Source organism: Diospyros lotus, chromosome 2, assembly GCF_014633365.1.
Source record: "Diospyros lotus cultivar Yz01 chromosome 2, ASM1463336v1, whole genome shotgun sequence".
Lineage (NCBI taxonomy): Eukaryota > Viridiplantae > Streptophyta > Magnoliopsida > Ericales > Ebenaceae > Diospyros > Diospyros lotus.
Genome location: NC_068339.1, coordinates 2,704,878 through 2,732,449, shown reverse-complemented (window position 1 = coordinate 2,732,449; position 27,572 = coordinate 2,704,878). Strand labels below are relative to the sequence as shown.

General features: G+C 33.2%; 2 protein-coding genes across 2 annotated transcripts; both read left to right on the top strand.

Moving 5' to 3' along the window:
• Positions 1 to 473: 473 nt before the first annotated feature.
• Positions 474 to 3,867, top strand: LOC127794150 (putative receptor-like protein kinase At3g47110). The gene is made up of 2 exons (XM_052325066.1): positions 474 to 3,161; positions 3,339 to 3,867. The coding sequence occupies exons 1-2, from the start codon at positions 482 to 484 to the stop codon at positions 3,752 to 3,754; spliced, it is 3,096 nt and encodes a 1,031-aa protein (XP_052181026.1). The 5' UTR covers positions 474 to 481; the 3' UTR covers positions 3,755 to 3,867.
• A 19,301-nt stretch (positions 3,868 to 23,168) lies between these two features.
• Positions 23,169 to 26,520, top strand: LOC127794223 (putative receptor-like protein kinase At3g47110). Its single transcript, XM_052325168.1, has 2 exons — positions 23,169 to 25,929; positions 26,105 to 26,520. The coding sequence occupies exons 1-2, from the start codon at positions 23,169 to 23,171 to the stop codon at positions 26,518 to 26,520; spliced, it is 3,177 nt and encodes a 1,058-aa protein (XP_052181128.1).
• Positions 26,521 to 27,572: the final 1,052 nt, after the last annotated feature.

Here is a 27,572-nt window from a genome sequence, read left to right as displayed (position 1 = left end):
TATATTCAATTTAGACTTTAGACTTCTTTTGCTCAGTCCTGCTATGTTGCTAGACGCGTGCCTCACAGGGAGGTGGATCAATTCCGTTCTTTGGTTAAGAAATTGGAGTTTTTAATATAGAATAATATTATTTTAATAAAGAGTTATTGGAACAGTAATTACTACTGTATTCTTCAAATTATTTATGGGTCCAAGCATCCGGGAAGTGACGGAAGATGTCACCACTCACCACAAAAATTTCTGTGACTATGACGCAGAAATTAAATTCTCACCTAAAAATTAAGGAAAGACGAGCAAAGTCCCGTTGAGCTGAGCACGGCAGTGAACTGTATAAAATAAATAAAAAGCCTTTCTCTTGCTTTGTCAACTGGACATATCAATACCATAGAGCACGGCAGAACCCCAACTCAAAAACGCTTATAAAAAGGACACCAATAATGCAAGTATTTGGCATATCTATCTATTTTCAAAAATGAATCCAATGCGTTGCCATATGCTTTACCTTCAAACTATATTTGTCTTGGTTGTACCAATTTTGTTGCAATTTAGAATTCTTTTCCCGACCGCTGCTACTTGGAGTGGTAACGAGACAGATTATCTGGCACTGCTGGCTTTCAAGTCCAAGATTGTTCACGACCCAAAAGGAGCTATGCATTCATGGAGTGATTCTATCCACTTCTGCAACTGGCAAGGGGTTACGTGTGGCAAGCGACACCAAAGAGTCACCATCTTGGACCTGCAGGCGAGAAGGTTAGTAGGATTCATATCTCCTTACATAGGAAACTTGAGCTTCCTTCGAGTCTTGAGACTCAATAACAACACTTTTCAAGGCGAAATCCCACCACAAGTTGGCAATCTATTTAGACTGCAGGAACTATCCTTGTATAAAAATTCACTGACGGGTGAAATCCCAGCCAACTTATCTCACTGCTCCAATCTTTGGTATTTTCGAATTGCTGCGAACAAGTTGGTCGGTAAACTACCAACAGAGCTTAGTTCATTGTCAAAGCTCATTCGTCTTACAGTGGGAGCAAACAATTTTAGCGGAGACATCCCCTCTTTCATTGGAAATTTTACATCTCTTGAGGTTATAAGTGCGGATGACAATGCTTTCACAGGATCCATCCCAGAGGCCTTAGGCCAGCTCCAAAATTTAAATTTCCTTGCACTGGGTATCAATAAACTCTCTGGTAAGATACCGTTATCTATCTACAACCTTTCATCCTTGACTGTACTCAACCTAATAGAAAACCAACTCTCCGGCAACATTCCATCCGAACTTGGTTCTATGTTTCCCCAGCTTCAACATCTAGGGCTCAGTCATAACCATCTCACAGGACCCTTACCTGTATCACTGCCCAACTTTTCAAATATGGAACATCTTGAACTGAGTGGTAACCATTTTAGTGGGAAAATATCAATTGATTTTAGACTCCTGCCTCGCCTCAATTTTTTAAACTTAGCTAACAATAATTTGGGAACTGGTGAACCTGACGAAATGAATTTTATTCCATCTTTGGTGAACTGTACAAATTTGCAAGCATTGGGTGTTGCAGTCAACCAACTAAAAGGATCCTTGCCAAAGAGCATTGGGAACCTCTCAGCCACAATGTCTATCATAGCCTTTCATCAAAACCATATATATGGAGAGATCCCTTCCGAAATAAGCCATCTAGTGGGACTAACTCTGCTAGGCCTGGCTAAGAATGAACTCAAGGGCAGAATTCCCTCCAGTATTGGCAATCTTCAAAACCTACTGGAACTGTATCTTGATTCCAACTGGCTAGAAGGCGATGTTCCTAATACAATAGGAAACCTCTCATCCTTGACCAATTTTTACTTGGATAACAATATATTGCAAGGAAAAGTTCCTGTGACCCTCGGAAACTGCCAACGATTGTTATGGCTAAATCTTTCTTTCAATAATCTGACAGGAGCCATTCCCAGAGAACTCTTTGGCATTTCAACTCTTTCAATTTCACTCAACTTAGCAGGGAACCATTTCTCTGGGCACCTACCCTTAGAAGTTGGCAATCTGAAAATTTTGGCAGAGCTGGATGTATCTCAAAATGACTTGTCAGATGAGCTTCCAACCACGCTTGGTAGTTGCAATAGTCTTGTGGCCCTTATGCTACAAGGAAACTCCTTTAAAGGATCTGTACCTTTGTCGTTCCAATCCCTTAGAGGTCTTTCAAATTTGGATCTTTCTCGAAACAACTTGTCTGGCCAAATCCCAAAGTACCTGGCAAAATTATCTTTCAATAATCTGAATTTATCTTTCAACGATTTTGAGGGTGAAGTTCCAATCGAAGGAGTTTTCTTAAATGCAACTGTGATATCAATCTTGGGGAATCCAAGACTTTGTGGAGGCGTACCTGAATTAGACCTGCCAACATGCACCATGAAACAATCGAAGAAATATCGAACGTCTCTTAAAATCATCCTGCTGTTCTCTATCCCATCTGTGGTGATTGTAGTTATTGTGGTATCATCGATAGTATTTTGTTGCTCCAAGAAGAAAAACAAAGATTTAACTTTTAATTCATTGTCGATGAACGCATTCGATAGAATATCATACGATAGCCTCCTCAAAGCGACTGAAGGCTTCTCTTCCACATACTTGATTGGAATGGGCAATTCTGGCTCTGTATACAAAGCAATACTTGGGGAAACAACTGTAGCAGTCAAAGTGCTTAACCTTCAACGTCAAGGGGTGTCCAGGAGCTTCATGGCTGAGTGCAAAGCCTTGGGAAGAATCCGACACAGAAATCTAATCAAGATTTTGACTTCTTGTTCAAGTGTTGATTTTCATGGCAATGACTTTAAAGCTATAGTTTACGAGTTTATGCCCCGGGGGAGTCTGGAGAGGTGGTTGCATCCAGATCCAAAAACAGAAAACTGTCAAGACAATCATGTCGTGGGACTTACTCTTCTACAAAGAATAAATGTAGCCATTCATGTGGCTTCTGCACTAGAGTATCTGCATCACCACTGCCACACACCAATTATTCACTGTGATTTAAAGCCAAGCAACATTCTTCTTGATGCAGACATGGTTGCCCATGTTGGAGATTTTGGGTTGGCCAGGTTAATATCAGAAATGAATCCAAATCAAAGCAGTTCAGTGGGCGTGAGAGGAACCATTGGCTATGCAGCTCCAGGTAATCATTACAATTGATTATATTTCATTTGATTACTATTTTTCCAAGGATGACACATAGATCTCATCCAAATAGTGCAGAAAAATGAATTTTTCTACTATTGATTCTTGACAAAATCCATATCAATGCTGAAACAGTGAGCCCCAATAGTTGATGATTTATTTTGAAAACTTACAGAATATGGGCTTGGAAGTGAGGTCTCAAGAGACGGGGATGTCTATAGCTTTGGGATCTTGCTATTGGAGTTGATGATAGGTAAGAGGCCAACTGAATCGATGTTTGAGGCAGGTCTCAATCTCCACACCTTTGCGAGGATGGCCATACCCGACCATGTGAAGGACATTGTGGATCCAAAACTCTTGTGCAATGATGAAGAAGAAGTGGTTGCCTTGACCAGCAAAATGAGGAAGAAGGCAACCACCTGCCCAAGAAATGACAATTACAAAAATGATTGCTTGATTCGTATGATCAAGATTGGAGTGGCATGTTCTGTGGAGTCACCCCAAGACAGGTTGGACATAAGCAATGTTGTTCGTGAGTTGAATATAACCAGGGACATTTTTCAAGGGCTTCGAAAGGGCAATAATGCTTAAACGTCACCTCCGACACATTTTCCATCCTTATAATGATAAAAAAAAATTAATAGTTATTACATGTTATTATTAGTGATGTGTGCCCTAATGTTAGATTTAGATAATATCTAATAGGCTTGTAATAAATATATTTGTTGTTTCTTTATATATATATATATATTAATAAAGGGCAAGTTTATCTTCATTTATAAACTCTCCAATTTGCTAATTGAATGAGTCCTTGAATTTTCTCTTTGAGAGTTTTATTCTTAAAATAATAAAAATTCAATGAGTACTTGGACATTTTTCAGCCCATTTTTAATTTTTGATTTTTTAAAATAATAAAAATGCATTTACTTTGATGTTTTCAAAAACATATTTTTGAAAACAAAAATAAAAATTATAAAGAAAATGCAAAACACAAAAGTAGTTTATTCGTTATGAGAATTTTTTAGATAAGTCATTCACTCAATATTCATCAGATAATACAGTATTTGATGATATGCCGAAATCAAGTCAAGATCGAGAAGCCAAACATTTTGGTACTAATCAAACAACTCAAATGAAACAAGTCAGGGATCAAATTACTACACAAATGTGGAATAAGTATCAAAGGACTCATACATAACTCTGTAATTTTATTTTATTATTTTAATTTTCAAACTATATTTATTTTGATATTTGTATTAAAGCTTGTAATCGGATCTCACTTTTTATTGAATTGTTTGATGCAATCTTATCATTTATAATCATATTATGTAATATCAGGTCATGTTTTTAATTTTTATTTTAATGTTTTCTATTTTTTGCCAAGTCAATTTATTTATTTATTCAAAATTAAATAGTTTTAATTTTTTTGAATAATTAAATTCTTTTAATAAAATGTCATTAAAAATTTATTTTTAAAATTTCAAACAAAAAGTGCAAGTCTATTTTTTTTATTTTGAGATATAGCTTTAAAAATGACAAAGAAAATATATTTTTAATTTTTAAAAATGGACTATTAAAATAAAAAACTAAAAATGAATTTAAAATTAAAAATTAAAAATAAAAAAACAAACACAACACATCCTAAATTATTATAATGACTTAACAACTTGATTACTTAGAGTTAAAGACTGAATTTGGTGCAATTAGGGTTCAAAGAAACCCAGGTTAGCTTCTAGAAGTGTATTAAATATATACAATAAATTATAAAATATGTATATTAAATAAGATTCGGTCAAATTACTTAATTTAATGACAATTTCAAGATCAAGTCAAACATTTTGAAGCTAGTCAAACAATTTAAATGAAACAAGTCAGGGATCAAATTACTACACAAATGTGGAATGAGTATCAAAAGACTTGTACATGACTCTGTAATTTTATTTTATTATTTTAATTTTTGAACTATGTTTATTTTTGGTATTTGTATTAATGCTTCTAATTGGATCTCACTTGTTATTGAATTATTTGATTTAATCTTATCATTTATAATCACATTATGTAATATCAGTTCACATTTTTAATTTTTATTTTAATGTTTCCTATTTTTTGCCAAGTCAATTTATTTATTTATTTAAAATTAAATAATTTTAATTTTTTGAATAAATAAATTCTTTTAATAAAATGTCATTAAACATTTATTTTTAAAATTTTAAACAGAACGTGTTTTCTATTTTTTATTTTGAGATATAGTTTTTAATTTTTTAAAAACGAACTATCAAAATAAAAACATTCAAAATAAATTCAAAATAAATTCAAAATTTAAAATTAAAAATTAAAAATAAAAAAAAGACAACACATTCTAAATTATTATAATGACTTAACAACTTGATTACTTAGAGTTAAAGACGAATTTGGTGCAATTGGGGTTCAAAGAAACCCAGGTTAGCTTCTAGAAGTGTATTAAATAAATTTATTAAATATGTACAATAAATTATAAAATATGTATATTAAATAAGATTCAGGCAAATTACTTAATTCTAATGACAATTTCAAGGGTGATATAAAAAAAATTAACATATTCATTTCACTTCCATGTAATATATTGATAAAAATTTAGTACAACTACTTTTTCAACATAAAAGATTCATGATGACAATACCTTCATAATTTAATAATAATTTCATAATTATTATTAAATTATGATGACAAGATTACGTGTTTAATTCAAGTTCATATGATGTTCAAGATAAGTTCCAACAAATACAAAAGTATATAAATTACTACAGAGGTAAGATACAAGTATAGATCAAACTAATTAATGAGAAATTAAGAACTTGCCAAGTCTCTTTTTACGCCTTCAATACTATATTATAAACTCAAAATTAAAAATTCTTAGAACATATGCTAGATAAATTTAATGGGTTCACATTTTAAGAAAATGTAGCTTATATTATTAAGTACTTTTTACACAAAATGTTATTAATTTAACGTTAAGGGTGTATTGAGTATTGACTTTATTATGCATTTATGGACAGTTTTGATATCAAATTTTCCTGAAAATTTTAACAACTTTTGTATATCAGTAACCTTCAAAGAGTCAAACTCGTAGTTTTAGGCTCAAAATTACAACTTGAATTACCTGTCGATGCTAATCTATGGTGACCCAAGACACCATAGAAACCAGAAATGAGAATATTTCATAAGCCTAAGCGTACTAGATAACGAGGAGTGACTTGAACAGGACACCGATAGGGTGACCCTAGAACTACTCGGTGTGGTTCATTGCGGCGTAAAGGTAGCTCGGGAGCGGACTAGCGCGAGGCAATCTCGCCGGAGACTCGGCGAGTTGTTTTCCGTTGCTATCGTAATAGATCACTCTGGAGAAATCCAACGGCTGGCATTTGTCCCCATCAAGATTGTCCTCTACCAGCGCCTTTCCTAGCCGAATTCCTTGTCAAAGCTATAGTTTACGAGTTCATACCCCGGGATAGTTTGGAGGGGTGGTTGCATTCAAATCCAAAAACAGAAAACAAACCAAGACAATCAAACCGTGGGACTTAATCTTCTAAAAGGAATAAACGTAGCCATTGATGTGGCTTCTGCACTAAAGTATCTGCATCGCCACTACCACATACCAATTATTCACTGTGACCTAAAGCTAGGCAACATTCTTCTTGCTGCAAGCATGGTTGTCCATGTTGGAGACCTAGATTTGAATTGTGAAGGCATAGTTACAGGATGATCGAACACGGTGATGAAAGATGCCTCTTGAGCTTTTGACAGTTTGAAAAGGACCGCCACTAAAGAGAGGAATGCAAGTACTTTTACCAAGCGACAAAATAAATTACAGCAAGAGATACAAACTTTGATTCCATTAGCTATATTTAATTTTTTAATTATTAATGCTTGAAACATTAAACAAAAATATAATTTACATAGTTAAATAATTTTTATACAGTAAATGTTAGATGAATAGCATTACTCTTAATATATTTATCAAATAAGTTATGTTTTTCCATAATTTTGTATAAAAGAAAACAATTTATATATTTATATATATTTTTGTGTATGCATTTTGTTGTGAAAATTATTCTTCAATGCAAAATAATTTTATCATGAATCAAAACATAGGCTAAAATTAAATATATTGTACTTCGACCTATTTTGTAGTTTGTAATGTCGAACTAAGAGGCCAACTGAGTCGATATTTGAGGCAGGTCTCAATCTCCACACCTTTGCCAGAATGGCCATGACATTGTTGATTCAATACTCATGTGCAATGATGAAGATTGGAGTGGCTTGTTCTATGAAGTCACCTCCAAGATAGGTTGAACATAAGCAATATCGATCGTGGATTAAATATAACTAAATACATTTTTCAAGGGCTCTAGAAAGGCAATAATGTTTAGGCGTGATCTCCAACACATTCACCGACTTTATAGCCCCTAGAATGTAGATTAACTGGCAAAAGAAGAATTCGTTGAGGTGTTGCTTTTTGGGCCCTCAGGTCCGTGTTCGAGCTCTGATCAGGAAATAGTTCAATAGATAAGGAGCGACCCTGAAAATGAAAAATGCTTGCTGCCCTCACGTTTGCGGTTGTGTTAGAGGTCGAAACCTACATGCTGGATCTCCTGATTTACCTCTCTTGCTGAAATCGTGGAGCCAAGTAACGGAGACGTGAGTGATAGCGCGTAATCTAAAAAAAAAAAAAAAAATAGTTATAATTACATGTTACCATAAAGAGAGAATGGCATTTGTGCTATTTTGTTTTTTTTTTTTTTCATTCTATATATGCTAGATACTTAAGCATCTTTTATTTATTGACAACTATCTATGAATCAAACTACATTTGAGTTATAAGTATTTTCTAACTAGATGGACCTTCAAAAAATGTCTACAATGAAAGAGTGTTATGTGAAATACATGAATGCTATTATTGCCATGTACCATTGTCTCAAATGGTTACCTGTCTGAGTGGATCGATCATTATTAGAATAATTATAACAAGTTAGCTACATATGCCTGAATTGTCAACCAAATATTATTGCTTAAAACGTACGCCTCAAGAGTTTATTTTTTAGTTTGTACCCTCCTGTAGTGAGTTTCACATATTCATAAATTATCACAAAGCAATTGGTCATGAGTCGAAAGAATTAAGACAATCAGCCAGCGGAGACCTAAATTTGAATTTTTAAGGCATAGTTATAGGATGATCGAACACGGTAATGGAGAGATGCCTCTTAAGCTTTTAGGGATTTGAAAAGGACTTTCACTAAGGAGAGGGATGTAAGTACTTCTATTGAATGACAACAAAAATAATTTACAACAAAAAATACAAACTTTGATTCCAATAGCTATATTTCATTTTAAATTATTAATGCTTGAAACATTAAACAAAAATGCAGTTTACATAGTTAAATAAATTTTATATAAAAATGTTATTAATGTAACATCGAGGGAGTATTTAATTTGTGCATTTATGAAATTGTTTTGAGTTGTATTATATATTTTAATTTAAAAGACACTTTCAGAGGCCAAGATAATTAAATTAAAATGTACGTCTCTTGAATTTTGGGTTTTCAATTTAAGTATTTTTTGAATTTTAAATTTTAATAAATTAATCTTTAAAATTTTCTCAATTAGTTTACTAATTACATTAAGTAAATTAGCTATGACACCCTTTTGTTACTAACAATATTAAGTAAATTAATTATATGTATATCTCTTGAATTATGGATATTTAGTCTTGACACCCTATGAATTTTATTTTTCTTCGAATCGGTCTTTTAAAATTTCCTAAAACAGGACAAACACTTCTTAAATAAAAAATAACATAAATTAAATTAAGTTAAAAATATTCTTAATATCTATTAAATTAAGTTAAATTTAACATAAAATAAAAATAAAATATAAATCAACTATGGTTCATTTGAATCCATTGCCAATGGCTAGTGTCCCTCTGACTTAGTTGGAACCTGTTGCCGATGCCATACGGTTATTCAAGGTCATACCTTTATTATTATTGTTGGTTATTATTTCTGTATTATTTCAAGTTGTTGTTGTTGGTTATTTTTCTTAGTGGGCCACGAAATTCATATTCTAGGCAGATGTTTAATTCCTTAAAGATCTGGAATTGGTTGTGTATTTAACTCCAGCCTTTTGTAAAGAAGAGTTATTACTGTGGGTTTTGTGTTTCGTATTAATGAGACCCAAGTGGAAGATGATTTTTCGGATGGATTTTATCTCTATAAGCTTCAGTTGGGGATTGAAGAACCCAAGTCCATCACCACTTTTAGACAATCCATTTTTGAAGTCGGGCCACAAGCCTTATTCCCACTTTGAAGGAGAAATGGGCCTTTGGTCTATTTGCTCAAGTGAGAAAAGCCCACTGTTCTGAGCCTTAAAGCTCTCTTGTCCCTTGGCCCATAAGTCCACATATAAAAGGCCCTTTGTGCGGCCCATTCTCTTAGCATTTTCTTTCTTGGCTGAACCCTAGCCCCTCCTCACTCTCTCGCGTTTCCTTGCTTGACCAATTGCTTGTTTCATGGTTTCCTTTTGCGACTGATCTTCCATGACTCCATTTCCATCTCAGTCTGATGCCTCTTTCCATGTTGAGAGGCCGCATTTTCCCTTATTGATCTTGGCTGATTTGTTGACGATGCGCATGCCCCATTTAAAGGGTTTCGATCATATGGTCTCGATAAACTTTTCTCCTGGCTTTGTGCTTTCTACCCTCCGTCTTTGTGGCCAGTCTACCTTCTATGGTAACCTACTGTGTGGCTTTGATCGATTAGGTGAGAGAAGGCTTCGTTTGTGTTCGGCAGAGAGGTGTTGGGGCTTTTCGGGCTATCAGTTTGAAGGCTTCGTTGTGGCTTGCGGTTTCCATTCATTGGCATTACCAAAGTGGTAAACAGACTCTTTAGATTTGAGCCTTGAACGTTATTTAAATATGAAGTTTTTATTTTGTGTTCATCTTCTTGTTACTGTTATCGATACTTTGTATATTGTCTTAATTTTTTATTAAATCTAATTCGATGTTATTGCATTAATTCATTTATTTTGTAGAGACTTTCGGCGACAATTATGAAGATAGTCAAGCAAACAGGCCTTTAATTTTACGCCCGGGGGGGGGGGGGGGGGACACTCTAAGCTCGTCTTTACTAATTTACACGCACATAAACCTGCTGTATTGGCATTGATTCCATTTTGGGTCAAAGAAACTTTGATCGTGTGGGGCCTTAACGAGAGTAACGAAGGAGTCTGAAAGCAAGAAGCTTCCTTCAATATTATTATTATTATATATATAATAATTTTGAACATATATATATAAATAAATTAAAAATTTGGCTTTTAAATCTTAAAGGAATAATAATAAAAAAAAAAAAAAAGCTTCTGTAACCGCAGTACTGCCAAAAAGGAAAAAAAAAAAATTTGAGTTGACCCCATTTACGTACTCCCTTAGATATTAAAATCTTAAAAGAATAAAGAGGAAAATGTCTCCAAAGAAAAGGGTCACGTCCGCTTATAAAGAGAAAAGGGTTTGTGTTCTTTTACCTCACTTTCTTCATAATTTAGCAATTTTTAAATGTTAACTGATAAGTGTCTTTTTACACTTATTTTGATATATGAACTTAGTATTTATTTAATTAATTAGCACATATTCTATTTTAATTTGTTCAATAGTTGCCTAGTTGCCCATGTATGTGTGAAGCATCTGTTGAAGACATTTGAAGTAAAAAATGATGATGTTGTCACATTTTTTTGGAGTTAAACTGGGCATTAAAGCCAAGATCAAAGGTCCACTCAGAGTCGAGGTTGATGAGGTCACAAAGCATCGGAAGGAGGACGTCATTGGTGAAGTGTTGGAAATCAAGGAAAAACGACTCACGGCGCTGTCACGCAAAGCATTGGTGATACGGTCGTGGTAAGAATTCATTTCCATGGCTCACGATGTTATCACGCAAAGCATACTGTACGTAATAAGGTAGTGGCTATTTAAACTTTATGTGGCTCACAGTCTTATCGCAGAAAGTATTATGTGGTAAAGTCGTAGTTGGAAAAGTGTGATGTGGCTCACAATCATGCCGCGACAAGCATTCTGAGGTAAGACTAAAAGCTTCGCGAAAAGGCCGTTTTATTCCAAATTAAGTGGAGATAGACTCCTTTAAGGTGCATAACTTTGATAACCCTAAAAAGCACTATATAAAGAATGATTCTTGGAAGATTTGGTGTAACGACCCTAAAGTGGGTCTAGATATTTTAACATTTAACATTAGTAATGGCATTTTAAAGGTAGGTCTAAGTGTTTTAATATTTAATGATAAATTTCTTTAAGAGCATATAAATAGTTTTAGATATTTTATTTTATGATTCATGTGATCGGAAAATAAGTTTATGGATCTAAATTTTTGAGAAATTTAGAAATAATGGAATATGCCACAATTAAATTAGTTAATGAGTCTTTGGGCCTATCAAGTGGGTTAGGTGAATTCTGGTTTGGGCTTAGGCCCAAAGATAATAGGATTTAAATTTTATTATGTAAAAAAAAAAAAAATCAAAGCAAAACAAAACAAAAATGGAAAGTAGCAGGTTGTCTGCTTGAAGTAGCAGGCGCCTGTAGCTCTATCTCCCTCTCCCTTTTGATTCTCTGATCTCCTTGTACACTGATTTTGTTCCATTTGGATGATTTGATGCTTGATTCTGTCTCATGTTCCATTGGCCATCGCTTTCGTTCCTCTTCTCCAACTGCTTCATAACCTTCTTCTTCTCCATGTTCTTCTTTTGTTTTTTTTCTTCTTCTTCATTCATTGGCAGCATGTTCTGTTGTTGGTTGCTTTGCACCTTTCATCAATCAAGTTTCTCCTATATTTCTATTTTATTCTCAAGCCCAAGTTCTATCCATACACCCCTTATGTATTACGTAAAATATAATCAACCATTATTCTATTTTTCTATATTTCAACCATTGTTCTGTTTCTCTATTCCCTATGAGTCCCTTTGATGTATCCAACTGGGGTTTGATTTACTCCGAAATTTACTTTTGGAATGGTGTAAGGTAAGTAATGATTTTATATATATATATATATATATAATATATTTACATGCGTAGCAAGTCTAGGCGCTCTTCCCCTATTCCAAGCAAGACACACACACATCTATATATATATAATAGCCTCCATTGTTGTATCAGTTGAGTGACCCACTTGTATATCCATATATATATATATATATATATATGCTAACAGACCTTGTATATACATGTACGCACGCCCCCTGTTTCTGTCCCAGACAATCCATCAATTACATATTCATATACAGATATGTAAGCGGGGTAGTGTACTCTCGTTGTTTATTCGGATACCCTCTGCTTATTTCAAATCGTATATATATATATATATATATAAACTCGACTTCATCTCTCCCTTGCCATATTCAGATCACTCGCTTAATATATATATATATATATCCGTGCCTCATTGAAGCATATATATACATATATATATATTATATAACCATCCTAATGCCCATGTCCCAGTCGACCCACCCAGTTATATACTCATACATATACATTTATATGTGTGGCAGTGCAACTGCTCACTTGGAAGTTCTCTCTCTCTCTCTTAAGCCTCTGTTTTGTTTTAACAACCTTATATGCTAACCAAGAATGTAGACCCATTGAAAGCCCAAGGCACCCAAATGGTATAAATAATATTTATTTATATATATATATATACACACATATTAAGCACCCAAATCAATAATATATATAAACATATACACACCCACTAGGGAGATAAGCACCCAAATAATATATATATATATATGTATGTATATGTTTAATACCATGTTCAACACTCACTGAAAGCGTAAGGCACTTAAAATATATATATGTATATGTGTGTTGTTACTTTCTGTAAGTTTAAAAACACTTAAATAATATATATATATATGTATATGTAGGTTTTCTATTCTCTGTAAATTTAAAAACCAGCGTAAGGCACTTAAAATATATATATATATATATATGTGTGTGTGTTGCTATTATCTATAAATTTAAGAGCACCCAAATAATATATATATATATGTATACACGTATTTAACACCCACGCACCCATTATATATTGCCATGAGCATTATTTAATTAGCTATTAAATAATTTTTGAATATGCTCAAATTTATGAGAATTCATACCAAAATTTTTCTTGCATTTTTAATAGTCATTGGAATATGGCCAATAAATTAAATGTCACTGTGTGTAAAGATTAATAGAGCTAATGTACTTGACGTGGTTCTTTTAGTTGCATGGGAACTCTAATCATAAATTTTAGACTTTTTGTGGAGATATACTTGTCATCAATACGTGGTATTAAACCATGTGGATACTTATTTATGCATTTGAGAGCATGGCATCAAGGTTGGTAACCTTACGTGATTTCATAAATGGCATATCAAAATATAATATATATACCATTGTTATTAAATTTTACGCACTTATTATTTTGCACGGAGGGAATGGTACCCTAGAGCACCTGGCACGGGACAAGGTGGCCATAGCCCGACAGGTTGGCTCCATACTGAATGTGAGTTTTTATTCTCTTGATGCACTTTGACATATGTTGTTTAATGGCTTGCGAGCCTACGAGATTTGAATATGATAATTAATGTTATATGTACATTTGCATAGTAATATATGGTGATATGATACATTTAAATTGAAACCGATAAGATCATAAATTACGAATCTTGTATGAAACTGTCAAGTTCTTGATTACTCTTTTTGGTATCATCCTATTTTTTATTCTTGTTCGCTATTCATTGTTTTTCGAATTTGCTGAGCCTTGTGGCTCACTTGATCTTCCTTGCCATTCCAGGTAAAGGGAATGCTGTTTTGGGGGGCGAGTCTAGTGGGACTAAGGCCCAGGGATAGTATTTTGGTGAGGCTTGAGATGAAATAATTTTTATTTTGGTTAGTTAACAGTAGAGTCTCTTAATTATTTTGTATGGTCTTTGAGCCCCAAACTTATGAAATATTGGAAGTGTAACTGAACCTTAAATTAGTTTTCGCTGCTAGTGATGAATTGAGTTGTTTGTTATTATGGTTTGTTCTATATCATCTCTGTGATGACCTCCTTTCGAATATCCTATGCTAGCGAGAATATTCGAGAGTGGGCCCTTACATTTGGAAAGTTTTTGAGGAAGAGAAGAAGTCAAGTCGAGGAAGAAGAATGAGATTTTCTTGAAGAACTTCAGTTTTGATTGTATTTTTTTATTCTTTCTTCTCTCTGACATCATGAACTCCGTTTTTATTATTCTTTCATTGGTTGAAACTATGTTAGGCTAAGTACCTTGTAACTAGGGTGATTGATGAAACCTAGTTCAATGATGGTTTAATTAAAAGTATTCAGGTTTTATTATATTCTTGTCTTTCAGGTTGATCGTTTGTTATGCACTAATTCCATTTTGATATTTGGCCACCATTAGAACGTGTTTGTGATTTATATTACTTTCGAGAGATTCAATATAAATTAGCACTTGATAATAAATGACATAAGATTCGATAATAGGTAAAGATACCATTATGCTTTGTGAAATCTTATTTAGATAATCATTGTGGATAAATGCATGTTTGAATATTTGTAGATTAATTAAAGATAATTAATCTCATATGTAAACATAGATTCGATTGACCATCGAGAGAGACTTTTGATTAACTTAGGATTATCGATTTTCAACTCAAAGTAAGAATTATAAAACTTGATCACTGGAAGATTGAACCAATTGAAGAACTACGGTGAATTCATAAACCCTAGTGCATTAGATTTTTGCATTTAAAAATCCAAGGAGTTATTTTACATTTTTAGTTAGTCATTCAGTTTTAATTAAAATAATAACTATGTACAGTGAATAATTGTTTTATTGTATGTGGCTTATTAAAGTTAATAATTGTTAAAGTAGAGATCAAAAACTAATAATAACTATGTACAGTGAATAATTGTTTTATTGTATGTGGCTTATTAAAGTTAATAATTGTTAAAGTAGAGATCAAAAACTAATTCTCATGAGAACGATACTTTATTCATCATTATATTACTTGTTATAATTTTGTTCACATGCGAGAATGAATATGTAAACATTAACTAATTAAATACTGACATCCAAGTAAATTTAAAGAAGCTACTGAATTTCCTCAACTTTGTCCAGACATCAACATGGAGCCATTTTTTGTTCTCGGAAACCGCAAGAATAGTGTCTCTTAACATTTGCAAATCAATTAATAGAGAAAATGAAAAAATCTTATATATCACTAAATATATATCTTTAGAAATAAAGTTAGATAGAGATTCAGATTTAAATCTTCTAGCTAGCTCTACATATATGGGGCTTGATAAATTAAGAGTGAAAAGTTAGTACAAAAATTTGTATAAAAAATATAATTAACAATGACATTGTTTATTTATTTATCAAAAAGAATCATATTACCGTATAAATATAAAAAGAAAAAAATATTCTAACAGTTAAGAATTGAGAATTCTTACTCAAAAACGCTTGTAAAAGGGCACCAATAACACAAGTCTTTTGCGTATCTATCCATTTTCAAAATTGAGTTCAATGCGTTGGCATTTGTCATTTTGGACTTTGGGTCTTTTAATGGCCTTTTGTCTATGATACAACAATTACTTCTCACTCTTTCATTCATTCGAGTTTACTGGAGGATAAAGTAGAGTGTGTCATGGTTTGTCCTTATTTATAATGCTAGATCATTCTCACATTTTTTGAGCTTTTGATTTTGGATAATTCTCACATTTTTTGCATTTATAATTCTAGATCATTCTTACACTTTTTGCGTTTTTAATTCCAAATCATTAATTCTCACGATTTCTAAGTTTCTAATTCTAGATTATTTTCACGCTTTTTGTATTTTTTTATTCCAAATCATTCTCACATTTTTTGCGTTTCTGATTCCAGATCATTCTCACATTTTATGCGTTTCTCATTCCAAATCATTCTTATGCTTTTTGCGTTTCTAATATTTGATTTTTGCATAATGAGTCCTAGATTGTTATTACATATTTCACGCTTTAATATTAGGTTTTAAATAATAAGGCTTTATAATTTGCAATTTGAACATGTTTTCCTCGGACCTATCATTTTAGAATAATATCGGTGGCCCCCCAATTTGAGCGCATGGGGTAGTTAGGCTTGAACCAAAAAAGTGATTGAGAGTCTTGAAATCATGATGAGTATGTTAGTTAAGATTGGATTATTCTCATGAATCCTGGAACCTTAGCATATTAGTATTAAGAGAGTTGTCTACATTAGGACCCTTTTCGTCGTGTTTGTTACTTTCAACTTGAGATAGTATAAGGACCATTTACTATCCTTAGGTTTTTTGAACTTTTTCCACATATATACGACACCAATTGTTAGTCCTGAATCAGAACAATAAATTCATTTGACTGGAAATGTCATCACCTGAGTCTGCAAGAAAAAAAACAATCAGAGAGTGTGGAGAGGTCCCACGCAAATAATCCGATGCTTAAATCATATACTAAAAATGATGAATGTCATATTAAAATCAGTATTAGAGAGATACATTTTCTGGAATAAGTGTCTGTTTATTTATAGAGCAATACAAAATAATCCCAATTAGTTCAGGATTAGCATTCTCACAGATAATGTCTATTTTATCATTTTCTAATTTTATTAAAATTAAATTTTTTATATTTTGGAACTCGTTATGATTAAAATTCTTATGGATGATATTTATCTTTTATAGATGACATTTATCTTGAATTTTTAGATGTTAGAGTTATCTAGTTTGCGCGTTGCATGAGACCCCCCGGTATACGACAAAATATACTCCTTTTAGAACAAAAAATTATTTTGGGCTTTTAGATTTTCTTTAATTTTTTAACGAAATTTTTACCAATGACACAACACTAATAAAGTAAGTTAAATTTAATATAAAATAAAAATAAAATATAAATCGACCACGGTTGATTTGATCTATTGCCAACGGCTAGTGTCCCTCTAACTTTGTTGGAACCTTAGATATAACAATTGGTTGGTTTTATTTTATAATGGTAAGTGGACCCCATTTACTCAGAATATTCACCTCTAACCTCCGCCTGCAGGTTGGTTGGGGGAAGAAAATGTGATCCCTAATTTGACTAATCAATTTAGAAAAGAAAAGAAAAAAAATAAATTTGAGTGTTGACACTTTGAATAATTGAGGTTGCATTCTCTCACATGTGAGGCGCAGCACATCTAATGATGTGCTGCCATATAGGCGTCATAACTTATGATAATCATGACACCTAACAGTACTCATTTTATAATGGTAGGGTAAAGAAGAAAAAAGATGAGTGGACCACCAAAATAAACAAAACCCACCAAAATTACTAATTTACACAATTGAGAGTGAGAGAAAAAAGTTAAGAAATTTAAACTATTTATCAAAAGTGTTACCTTATTATATCATTAAATCAAAATTTATGAAATGATTATTTACTTATCAATCAATTAAAATTAAATAAAAAATTAATTTTATTTGAGATTTGACATATAGACGTTTTAACGATCTAAAACTTAAAACTAAATCATAATCAATCATTTCTCTCATTATTTGATAATTTGATGGTTTAAATTAATTTTGTTTAACTGATTTGAGTGATTTAAAAAAAAAAATCAGCCATTTCTAATTTCAATGAAAAGTTGAAAACAGTTAATTGTGTTTTAAGCAATTTTAATTTGATTTATTATATTCACACAAAAAATAAATAAATTTAATATTGATCACCTATTTCTTTTTCTTTTTCTTTTTTCTTTGAATTAAAAGAATATTCACCTCTAACCTCCGCCTGCAGGTTGGTTGGGGGAAGAAAATTTGATCCCTAATTTGACTAATCAATTTAGAAAAAAAAAAGAAAAAAACAAATTTGAGTGTTGACACTTTGAATAATTGAATTTCGGACAAAGTTGGTAGCCAAGTTAGTCCAAGACAACACAAAATTTGATTGGATCCTTATCACTTTGTATTTGATTGGTAGATTTTTTGGAATAATATCTATATTTTAATGTTTTATTACTATCCATATTTTTTTATTAATTATTATTATTATAAATTAGTAATTTATTGATTGGTTTTATTTTATTTTTATTATTTATATATTCATATAAAGAATCTAACGAATTCTCAAAGGAGCCACTCTTTTTTTTTTTTTTTTTTTTTAAAAAAAGCACAAGTATTGGAGTGGCCTCTTAACATTTGTAGAGCAATTGATAGAGAAAATGAAAAATCAATTTCCTAAACATGTTAAGAATTAGAGTCAGATAAAGATCCAGATCGATTTAAATCTTCTAGCTAGTTTTACACGGGACTTATTTATAATCAGGGTCGGGGTGAGGATCGGAGGAGCGTATTTACCATTTCATGTGCACTTATTTGAAAGAATTAACCCTTATTTGAAAGAATATTTAATTTGATGGGGTGGCAGCTCATGCTTGGGTCTTTGTTACTGGCTAGTATGGAAATTGTTTCTTAATTAGCAGGTTGGTTTCACTGCAAAGATTGATTTTATTAACTTTCCATTATATATAACCAGGAATTCAACTTTTTTGAAGGACAAGTTTCCATATAAAATTTCTATGATTGGGGTTATATTGACTATTCAACCTTAATTTGCAATTGGCTTATGTTTTCCATACCCTATTAAAGATTTTAGATGAAAGTTTTTACCATAATATAATTAAGGGCGCATTGTACCAATACATGCACGATGCTTAAAATTTTCTTGAACATTGTCAAAAATAGTTACACAAAAGATGGGGAATTGAATTCAACAGAAGTTTTAGAGCAAAAGCAGAAACAACAACTAGGAACCACTCCGTCCGTCAATTCCTTTGAGTTTCGGTATTCCGACCGTACTCCCCAGACGGAGTGTTTCATGGGTTAGCTGGGCCCTTGTTCCGTGTAGACCAACGGCGAACCTTTAATTTTACGTGCTTTGGGGGGGGGGGGGGGGGGGGGGGGGGGGGGGGGCGCTTTTTTCCTGGGGTTTCCACTCTAATTAGATATATATTTTTGTGTATGCATTTTCATATGAAAATTATTCTTCAATGCAAAATATTATATCAGGAATCAAAATAGAGGCTAAAATGATTCAAACTTCAAGATTACGTTTTCTTTACTGTTTTCAAGTCATTTTTAATTTTTAATTTTCTAAAATAATAAAAACGCGTTCTCTTTTCTGTTTTTAAAAATACATTTTTGAAAAAAAAAATTATAAAGAAAATTCAAAACAACAAAAAGTTGTTTTGAGTGTTTTCATCCAAAATAATCTCAAAACTCAAAATATATTTATTTATTCATATTTTATTATTGTAATGGAAAAAAATATTATAAAATTCATTAACTTTAAAATGTATATATTTTTTATAATTTTTTTGCGATAACTAAATTATTATTATGAGATAACAACTTGATTACTTAGAGTTAAAAAGACGGAGTTGGTATAATTAGGGTTCAAAGAAACCCACCCTTAGAAGGTTAACTTCTGGAAGTGTATCAAATAAATTTATTAAATATGCATAATAAATTATAAATTATGTATATTAAATAAGATAGGTCAAATTACTCTATTCTAATGATATTTTTAAGGGTGTCATAAATAAAATTAACAACTTAAGAAATTCTGTGTTATAAATTATTGTCACATATAAGACAAGTTAAAATAAGATTATCAAATTATCTAGGAATTCATTATATACAATTGAAAAATTATGAATGAAGATATGATTAGGGGAGGTGGGAATTGTTTTCCGTGGAAAAGGAAAATATTTTTCAATTACATGGAAAACAATTCCCACCTCCCCTAGTTGCAATTTTCTATGAAAAATGGGTCAAAATATACTTTAATGTGTTGTACTATAAAAAAAATTCATGAAAAATGTTAAACAATCAAACATACAAGCATGAAAAATTTTTCATTGATGTGACATTTTTCATGTAAAATAATTCTAATCTAACACACCCTAAGGCCGCGTTTGATAGCCATTTATTTCTTGGGAAAAGACATTTTTTCCACCTAAATGTTCACTTGTGTAGTGTTTGACAGCCAAAATTTTCCGAAGCAACTCATTTTCTAATTTCTGGTCACATGATCGTTTTTTCCTTCAAATCACGAAAACCATTTTCCTTGGGGGGAGGAGCTCTAATTTTTCAGGTAATTGGAAAATAATGTTCATTGTGCTCTCGTCTTCATCCCCTTCAACTGAAAGTGAGAAAGGGACAGAGAGCGAATGAGAGAAAGGGCGAGCGAGCGAGCAAGTGGATCGGTGGCAAGTGTGTGAGCAGGAGGCTGCTTTCCAAAAATATGTATGTATGTGTGCGTGTATATATATGTGTGTGTGTATATATATATATATATGTCTGTGTGCAGGGACGTGTATATATGTATATGTGTGTATGTATGATTGTATCTGTGTGTATGTATATATATATATGTATATATATGTTTGTGTGCGGGAATGTGTATATTTGTATGTGTGTATGTATGATTGTGTCTCTATGTGTGTGATTGTGTATGTTTATTTGTGTGTGATTGTGTATGTGTGTATGTTTGACTGTGTATGTGTGTGTGTGATTGTGTATGTCTATATATGTGTGATTGTGCATGGGTGATTGTGTAAAAAAATACGTAAAAATTAGTAAATTTGGAAAACAAAAATTTTTTAACTTTGTGATTTGATTTGATTCGAAAAATGATTTAATTAATCTAGAATAAGTTATTATTTTGATTTTTTTAATACGATTCAGTGTTTTTTAATACATTTTCACCATTAAATTTCATGAAAAATGTATCATTTTTCATGAAAAATAATGCCTATCAAACACAAAATGCAAGGAAAATGATCAAATTCTATAAAAAAATATTACCAATCAAACACTAAAAGATGGAAAATAACATCTTTCTCAGGTAGAAAATCATACCAATCAAACAGTTTAAACTTCTAATTTTTAGGAATTTATTTTCCCTACAATTCAATTTCCTGAAATTTATTTTCTTTCCACTCAAATTCCACCATTGCAATCAAACGCATCCTAAGTTAAAAGATATATCAGTCTATTACACAAAATTTAAAATATCTTTGGACTTTGACCTAAACATGGCCACGGTTCATGAATCGTCGGTTCCGGTTCAAGAAATCTTTGAACCTGAACCGAACCGCCCAAGGGCGGTTTGGGACGGTTCGGTTCCGGTTCATGCCGATTCGGTCAACGGTTTGGACCGGTTCGGTCAACGGTTTGAGCCGGTTCGGTCAACGGTTCCGGTTCCGGTTGAAACCGAATTTTTTTAATTTTTTTTAAATATTATTGTATTCAATTTTGGTCCTTGTTCCGTTGTTCGGTTCGGTTTGGTTTCGATTTTTAATTGTTAAATGTAATTATAAATATAAATATTCTCAACCATATTTTTAATAAAAAAACACTACTAAAAATTGAAGAAATATAATAATGATAAAATAAGTATGATAATAAAAAGTATGATAATAAAAAAATTTCTACCTTCACTTGCCATTTTTTTGAAAAAAGTATGATAATAAAAAAATATAATAATGATAAAATAATATAGTAACAAGTAATAAATAATTAACAATATAATTGAATAAATTGATAAATAACAAAATGAGAAGATTGAAGAAATTGAAATTGAAATATTAAATGACAGACAAAATTGAGATAATAATAGCTTGAGACTTGAGAGAGAGAGAGAGAGAGAGAGAGAGAGAAAGTGTGAAAAATGAGTGGGGGAGGGAGGGGTATATATAGATAGGAATTATAAAATTAAAAAAAAAATTAATAAAATTGGAATTGGACCGTTGGCTGCCAACGGTCCAATTTTGGACCGTTGGGGGGGGAGGGGTGCTGCACGGGGGGGGAGGGGGGGTGGTGGGGAGGGGGGAGGGGTGCTGCAGGGGGGAGGGGGGGGTTGTTCCGGTTCCGCGGAACCGGAACCGGCGGTTCCGGTTCCCCGGAACCTTGAACCGGAACCGGACCGAATTTCGCCGGTTCAGTCCGGTTCCGGTTCTGGTTCCGGTTCGGCCGGTTCCGGGTCCGGTTCCGGCCGATCTGGTTCCGGTTCGAACCGCCGGTCCGGTTCAATTTTGGCCATGATTACTTTGACCCATTTGACCAAGTTTATGTGGATGAAAAAATTTTAAATATTAATATTTAAAATTTATGATTTATAATATTCATATTTTTAATTTATTTGAAACGACCTTTATCTCATCTCAATTTAGACTTTAGATTTTTGCTATGGAACCAGAGTTTTTCTATAGATTTTAATAAAAAGTTATTAGAACAATACTTAGTGTATTCAAATTAACAACTTAATAAATTTTGTATTATAGATCATTCACACATATTCTTAATAATTTAAAATAACATCATCGAGGTATCTAAGGATTCATTCATGTACAATTGAAAAATTATCAATGAAGATATAACCATTTAAATAACAAATAAGATTATGCATTAGGCACAATACTAGCTAGTAGTATTATTTAAATTTAGTATTAGTGCACTAATATTAGTAGTATTTTTATTTTAAAATTATTTTTTAATGCAAAATATTTTATCATGAATCAAAGCAAAGGTTAAAGTGATTCAAAGTTTAAAATATCTTTGGACTTTGACCCATTTGAACAAGTATGTGTGGATGAACAAATTTTAAATCTTAATTTTTAAAATATTCACATTTCATGTACTGTTATTTGAAAGGACCTTGATCTCATCTCAATTTAGACTTCAGACTTTTGTTATGGAATTAGAGTAAGTTGTGGAAATTGCGAAAGTACTTGGGGCATTTAATTTATATGTCGATGTCACCACTCACCACAAAAATTTATGTGGCCATATGAACCCCAAATGAAAAACGCTCATTATAAATAAAAGGACACCAATAATGCAAATCTATGGCATAACTATCCATTTTCAAAAATGAGTTCAATGCGTTGCTATTTGCCTTACATCCAAACTATATTTGTCTTGGTCGTGCCAATTTTGTTGCAATTCAGAATTCTTCTCACGACCGCTGCTATTTGGAGTGGTAACACGTCAGATCATCTAGCACTGCTCGCCTTCAAGTCTAAGATTATTCACGACCCGGAAGGTGTTATGGATTCATGGAACAATAGTGTCCACTTCTGCAACTGGCAAGGGGTTATGTGTGGCAACCGACACCAGCGAGTCACCATCTTGGACTTGCATGCGAGAAGGTTAACAGGATTCATATCTCCTTACATAGGAAACTTGAGCTTCCTTCGAGTCTTGAGGCTCAATAACAATAGCTTTCAAGGTGAAATCCCACCACAAGTTGGCAATTTATTCAGGCTGCATAAACTATTCTTGTATAATAATTCACTGACGGGTGAAATCCCACCACAAGTTGGCAATTTATTCAGGCTGCAGGAACTATTCTTGTCTAATAATTCACTGACGGGTGAAATCCCAGCCAACTTATCTCACTGCTCCAATCTTTTGTATTTTCGAATTGGTATGAACAATTTGGTTGGTAAACTACCAACAGAGCTTAGTTCATTGTCAAAGCTCATTGGTCTTACAATGGGAAAAAACAATTTTAGCGGAGAGATTCCTTTTTTCATCGGAAATTTTACATCTCTTGAGTTTATAAGTATGCCTTTCAATGCTTTCACAGGAACCATCCCAGAGGCCTTGGGCCAGCTCCAATCTTTAACTTTTCTTTCACTGGATGGCAATAAACTCTCTGGTAAGATACCTTCATCTATCTACAACCTTTCATCATTAATAACACTCTCCCTAATAGAAAACCAACTCTCTGGCAGCATCCCATTAGAACTTACATCTATGTTTCCCCAGCTTCAATATCTAGCGCTCGGTGATAACCATCTCACAGGACCCCTACCTGTGTCACTGCCCAACTTTTCAAATATAGAATATTTTGAAGTAGAAGCTAACTATTTTACTGGGAAAATATCAATTGATTTCAAACTCTTGCCTCGCCTCTATTTTTTAAACTTAGGCAACAATAGTTTGGGGACTGGAGAACCTGACGAAATGGATTTTCTTCAATCTTTGGTCAACTGCACAAATTTGAGATTATTGAGCGTTGCATTCAACCAACTAAAAGGATCCTTGCCTAAGAGCATCGGGAACCTCTCAGCCACAATGTCTATCTTAACCTTTCAACAAAACCATATATATGGAGAGATCCCTTCAGAAATAAGCCATCTAACAGGACTACAAAGGCTAGTTCTGGGTGAGAATGAATTCAAGGGAAAAATTCCCTACAACATTGGCAATCTTAAAAAGCTGCAGAAATTGTCTCTTCGTTCCAACAGGCTAGAGGGAGATATTCCGAAGTCAATAGGAAACCTCTCATCCTTGATCCTTTTTTACTTGGATGACAACATATTGCAAGGAAAAGTTCCAAAGACCCTTGAAAACTGCCAACAATTATTATGGTTGAATCTTTCTTTCAATAACCTGATAGGAGCCCTTCCCAAAGAACTCTTCGACATTTCAACTCTTTCAATTTCACTCAATTTAGCATGGAACCATTTCTCTGGGCACCTACCCTTAGAAGTTGGCAATCTAAAAAATTTGGCAGAGTTGGATGTATCTCAAAATGACTTGTCCGGTGAGATTCCAACCACGCTTGGTAGTTGCAATAGTCTTGTGGCCCTTTTCTTACAAGGAAACTCCTTTCAAGGTTTTGTACCTTCATCTTTACAATCTCTTCGAGGTCTTTCGAATTTGGATCTTTCTCGAAACAACTTTTTTGGTCAAATCCCAAAGTACCTGGCAAAATTCTCTTTGAACAATTTGAATTTATCTTTCAACGATCTTGAGGGTGAAGTTCCGATCGAAGGAGTTTTCTCAAATGCAACTGCAATATCAGTCTTGGGGAATCCTAGACTTTGTGGAGGCGTACCTGAATTACACCTGCCAACATGCACCATGAAACAATTGAAGAGACATCCTACGTCTTTTAGAATCATCTTGCTGATCTCTATCCCATCTATGGCGATTGTGGTTGTTGTGGTATCATCGACAGTATTTTGTTGCTCCAAGAAGAAAAGCAAAGATTCAATTTTTTATTCGTTGACGATGAATGCATTTGATAGAATATCATACGACAACCTCTTCAAAGCAACTAAAGGCTTCTCTTCAACATACTTGATTGGAACAGGCAGTTCTGGCTCTGTATACAAAGCAATACTAAGGGAAACAACTGTAGCAGTCAAAGTGCTTAACCTTGAACGTCAAGGGGTGTCTAGGAGCTTCATGGCCGAGTGTGAAGCCTTGGGAAGAATCCAACACAGAAATCTAATCAAGATTTTGACTTCTTGTTCAAGTGTTGATTTTCAAGGCAACGACTTCAAAGCTATAGTTTACGAGTTTATGCCCTGGGGTAGTTTGGAGAGGTGGTTGCATCCAGATCCAAAAACAGAAAACCATCAAGATAATCAAGCCATGAGACTTAATCTTCTACAAAGAATAAACATAGCGATTGATGTGGCTTCTGCACTAGAGTATCTGCATCGCCACTGCCATACACCAATTATTCACTGTGACCTAAAGCCAAGCAACATTCTTCTTGACGCAGACATGGTTGCCCATGTTGGAGATTTTGGGTTGGCCAGGTTAATGTTAGAAATGAATCCAAATCAAAGCAATTCTGTAGGTGTGAAAGGAACCATTGGCTATGTAGCTCCAGGTAATCATTACAATTGATTATATTTCATTTGATTACTATTTTGCAAGGATGAGATATAGATCTCATCCAATAGTGTAGAAAAATGAATTTTTCTACTATTGATTCTTAACAAAATCCATATTAGTGTTGAAACACTGAGCCCCAACAATTAATGATTTATTTTGAAAACCTACAGAATATGGGCTTGGAAGTGAAGTCTCAAGAGACGGGGATGTCTACAGCTTTGGGATCCTGCTATTGGAGATGATGACAGGTAAGAGGCCAACAGAGTCGATGTTTGAGGCAAGTCTCAATCTTCTCACCTTTGCCAGGATGGCTATACCTGACCATGTGATGGACATTGTGGATCCAAAACTCTTGTACAATGATGAAGAAGAAGTGGTTGCCTTGACTAGCAACAAGAAGAGGGGGTCAACCACCCACCCAATAAATGGCAGTTACGAAAATGATTGCTTGATTCGTATGATCAAGATTGGAGTGGCATGTTCTCTAGAGTCACCCCAAGAGAGGTTGGACATAAGCAGTGTTGTTCATAAATTGAATATAACCAGGGACATTTTTCAAGGACTTCGGAAGGGTAATAATGCTTAGGCGTGACCTTCGACACATTTTCCATCAACCTTATAATGATCAAAATTTAGTAGTTATTAAATGTTACTGTTAGTGATGTGTACTCTAATGTTAGATTTAGATGACATCTACAAGGCTTGTAATAAATACATTTGTTGTATCTTTATATATATATTAATAAAAGACAAATTTATCTTCATTCATAAACTCTACAGTTTGCTATATAAATGAGTCTCTAAATTTTCTGTTTGAGAGTCTTATTCTTAAGATGTTAAGATTGTGTAAAAAGATTATTCAGTGAAAGGATTTCTTAAATAATGTATAGTCCTAAGATTAATCAGATGGGAACTCTGCTTAATCGAGTATAGATTAGCACATAATTTACTATCTTGATCAGTATGAGTTACTGATGGTAAGGGTGATGAGTCATGCACGTACCATATGATATATGGATGTCTCTAATAAACTCGTGGGTGGTTGTTAGATGACTGGCCACGTGGCTTTGTTGATAATGGTCATGTCGTTTATTTGCGATAGTGCAGCTGATCATTAGACTTGAACTAACATGACTATCTTGTATATTAATATGCGGGATTTGTTAATGTGTCAAACCATCCAATTGCGAGGTGGGAGGTTCATCTATGTGATTTTGTATTCCTAGTATTTGAAGACGTGTTCTTGAATAGAATTTGTATCCTCATCGTTATTGATGAGGTAAATGTCCTATATGGTCTACTGCTAGTGTGACAGGACAATCCTTAGTCAGGATAGACTGATTAGACAGGAAAGATGTTTTCTGAAGTGTCATCTAGTCACACTATATGATCTAACACATAGTTACTGAGTTTGTAAGTTCATCATTCCATGACCCTCACTCAGTTGGAATGTTAGGTAACGGAAGGATTATACCACACGGTAATCGTCAACTGTAATGGCTCACTTGAAGTTAACTTCATTATCTTTTAACGTGTGTCATAGGTGAAATTATCAAAAAAATTGGGATTTAAGTATAATTTCTTACAGTTATCAATACCGAATCGACTGTAGGGAATGCCCCAGAGTATAATTTTCGA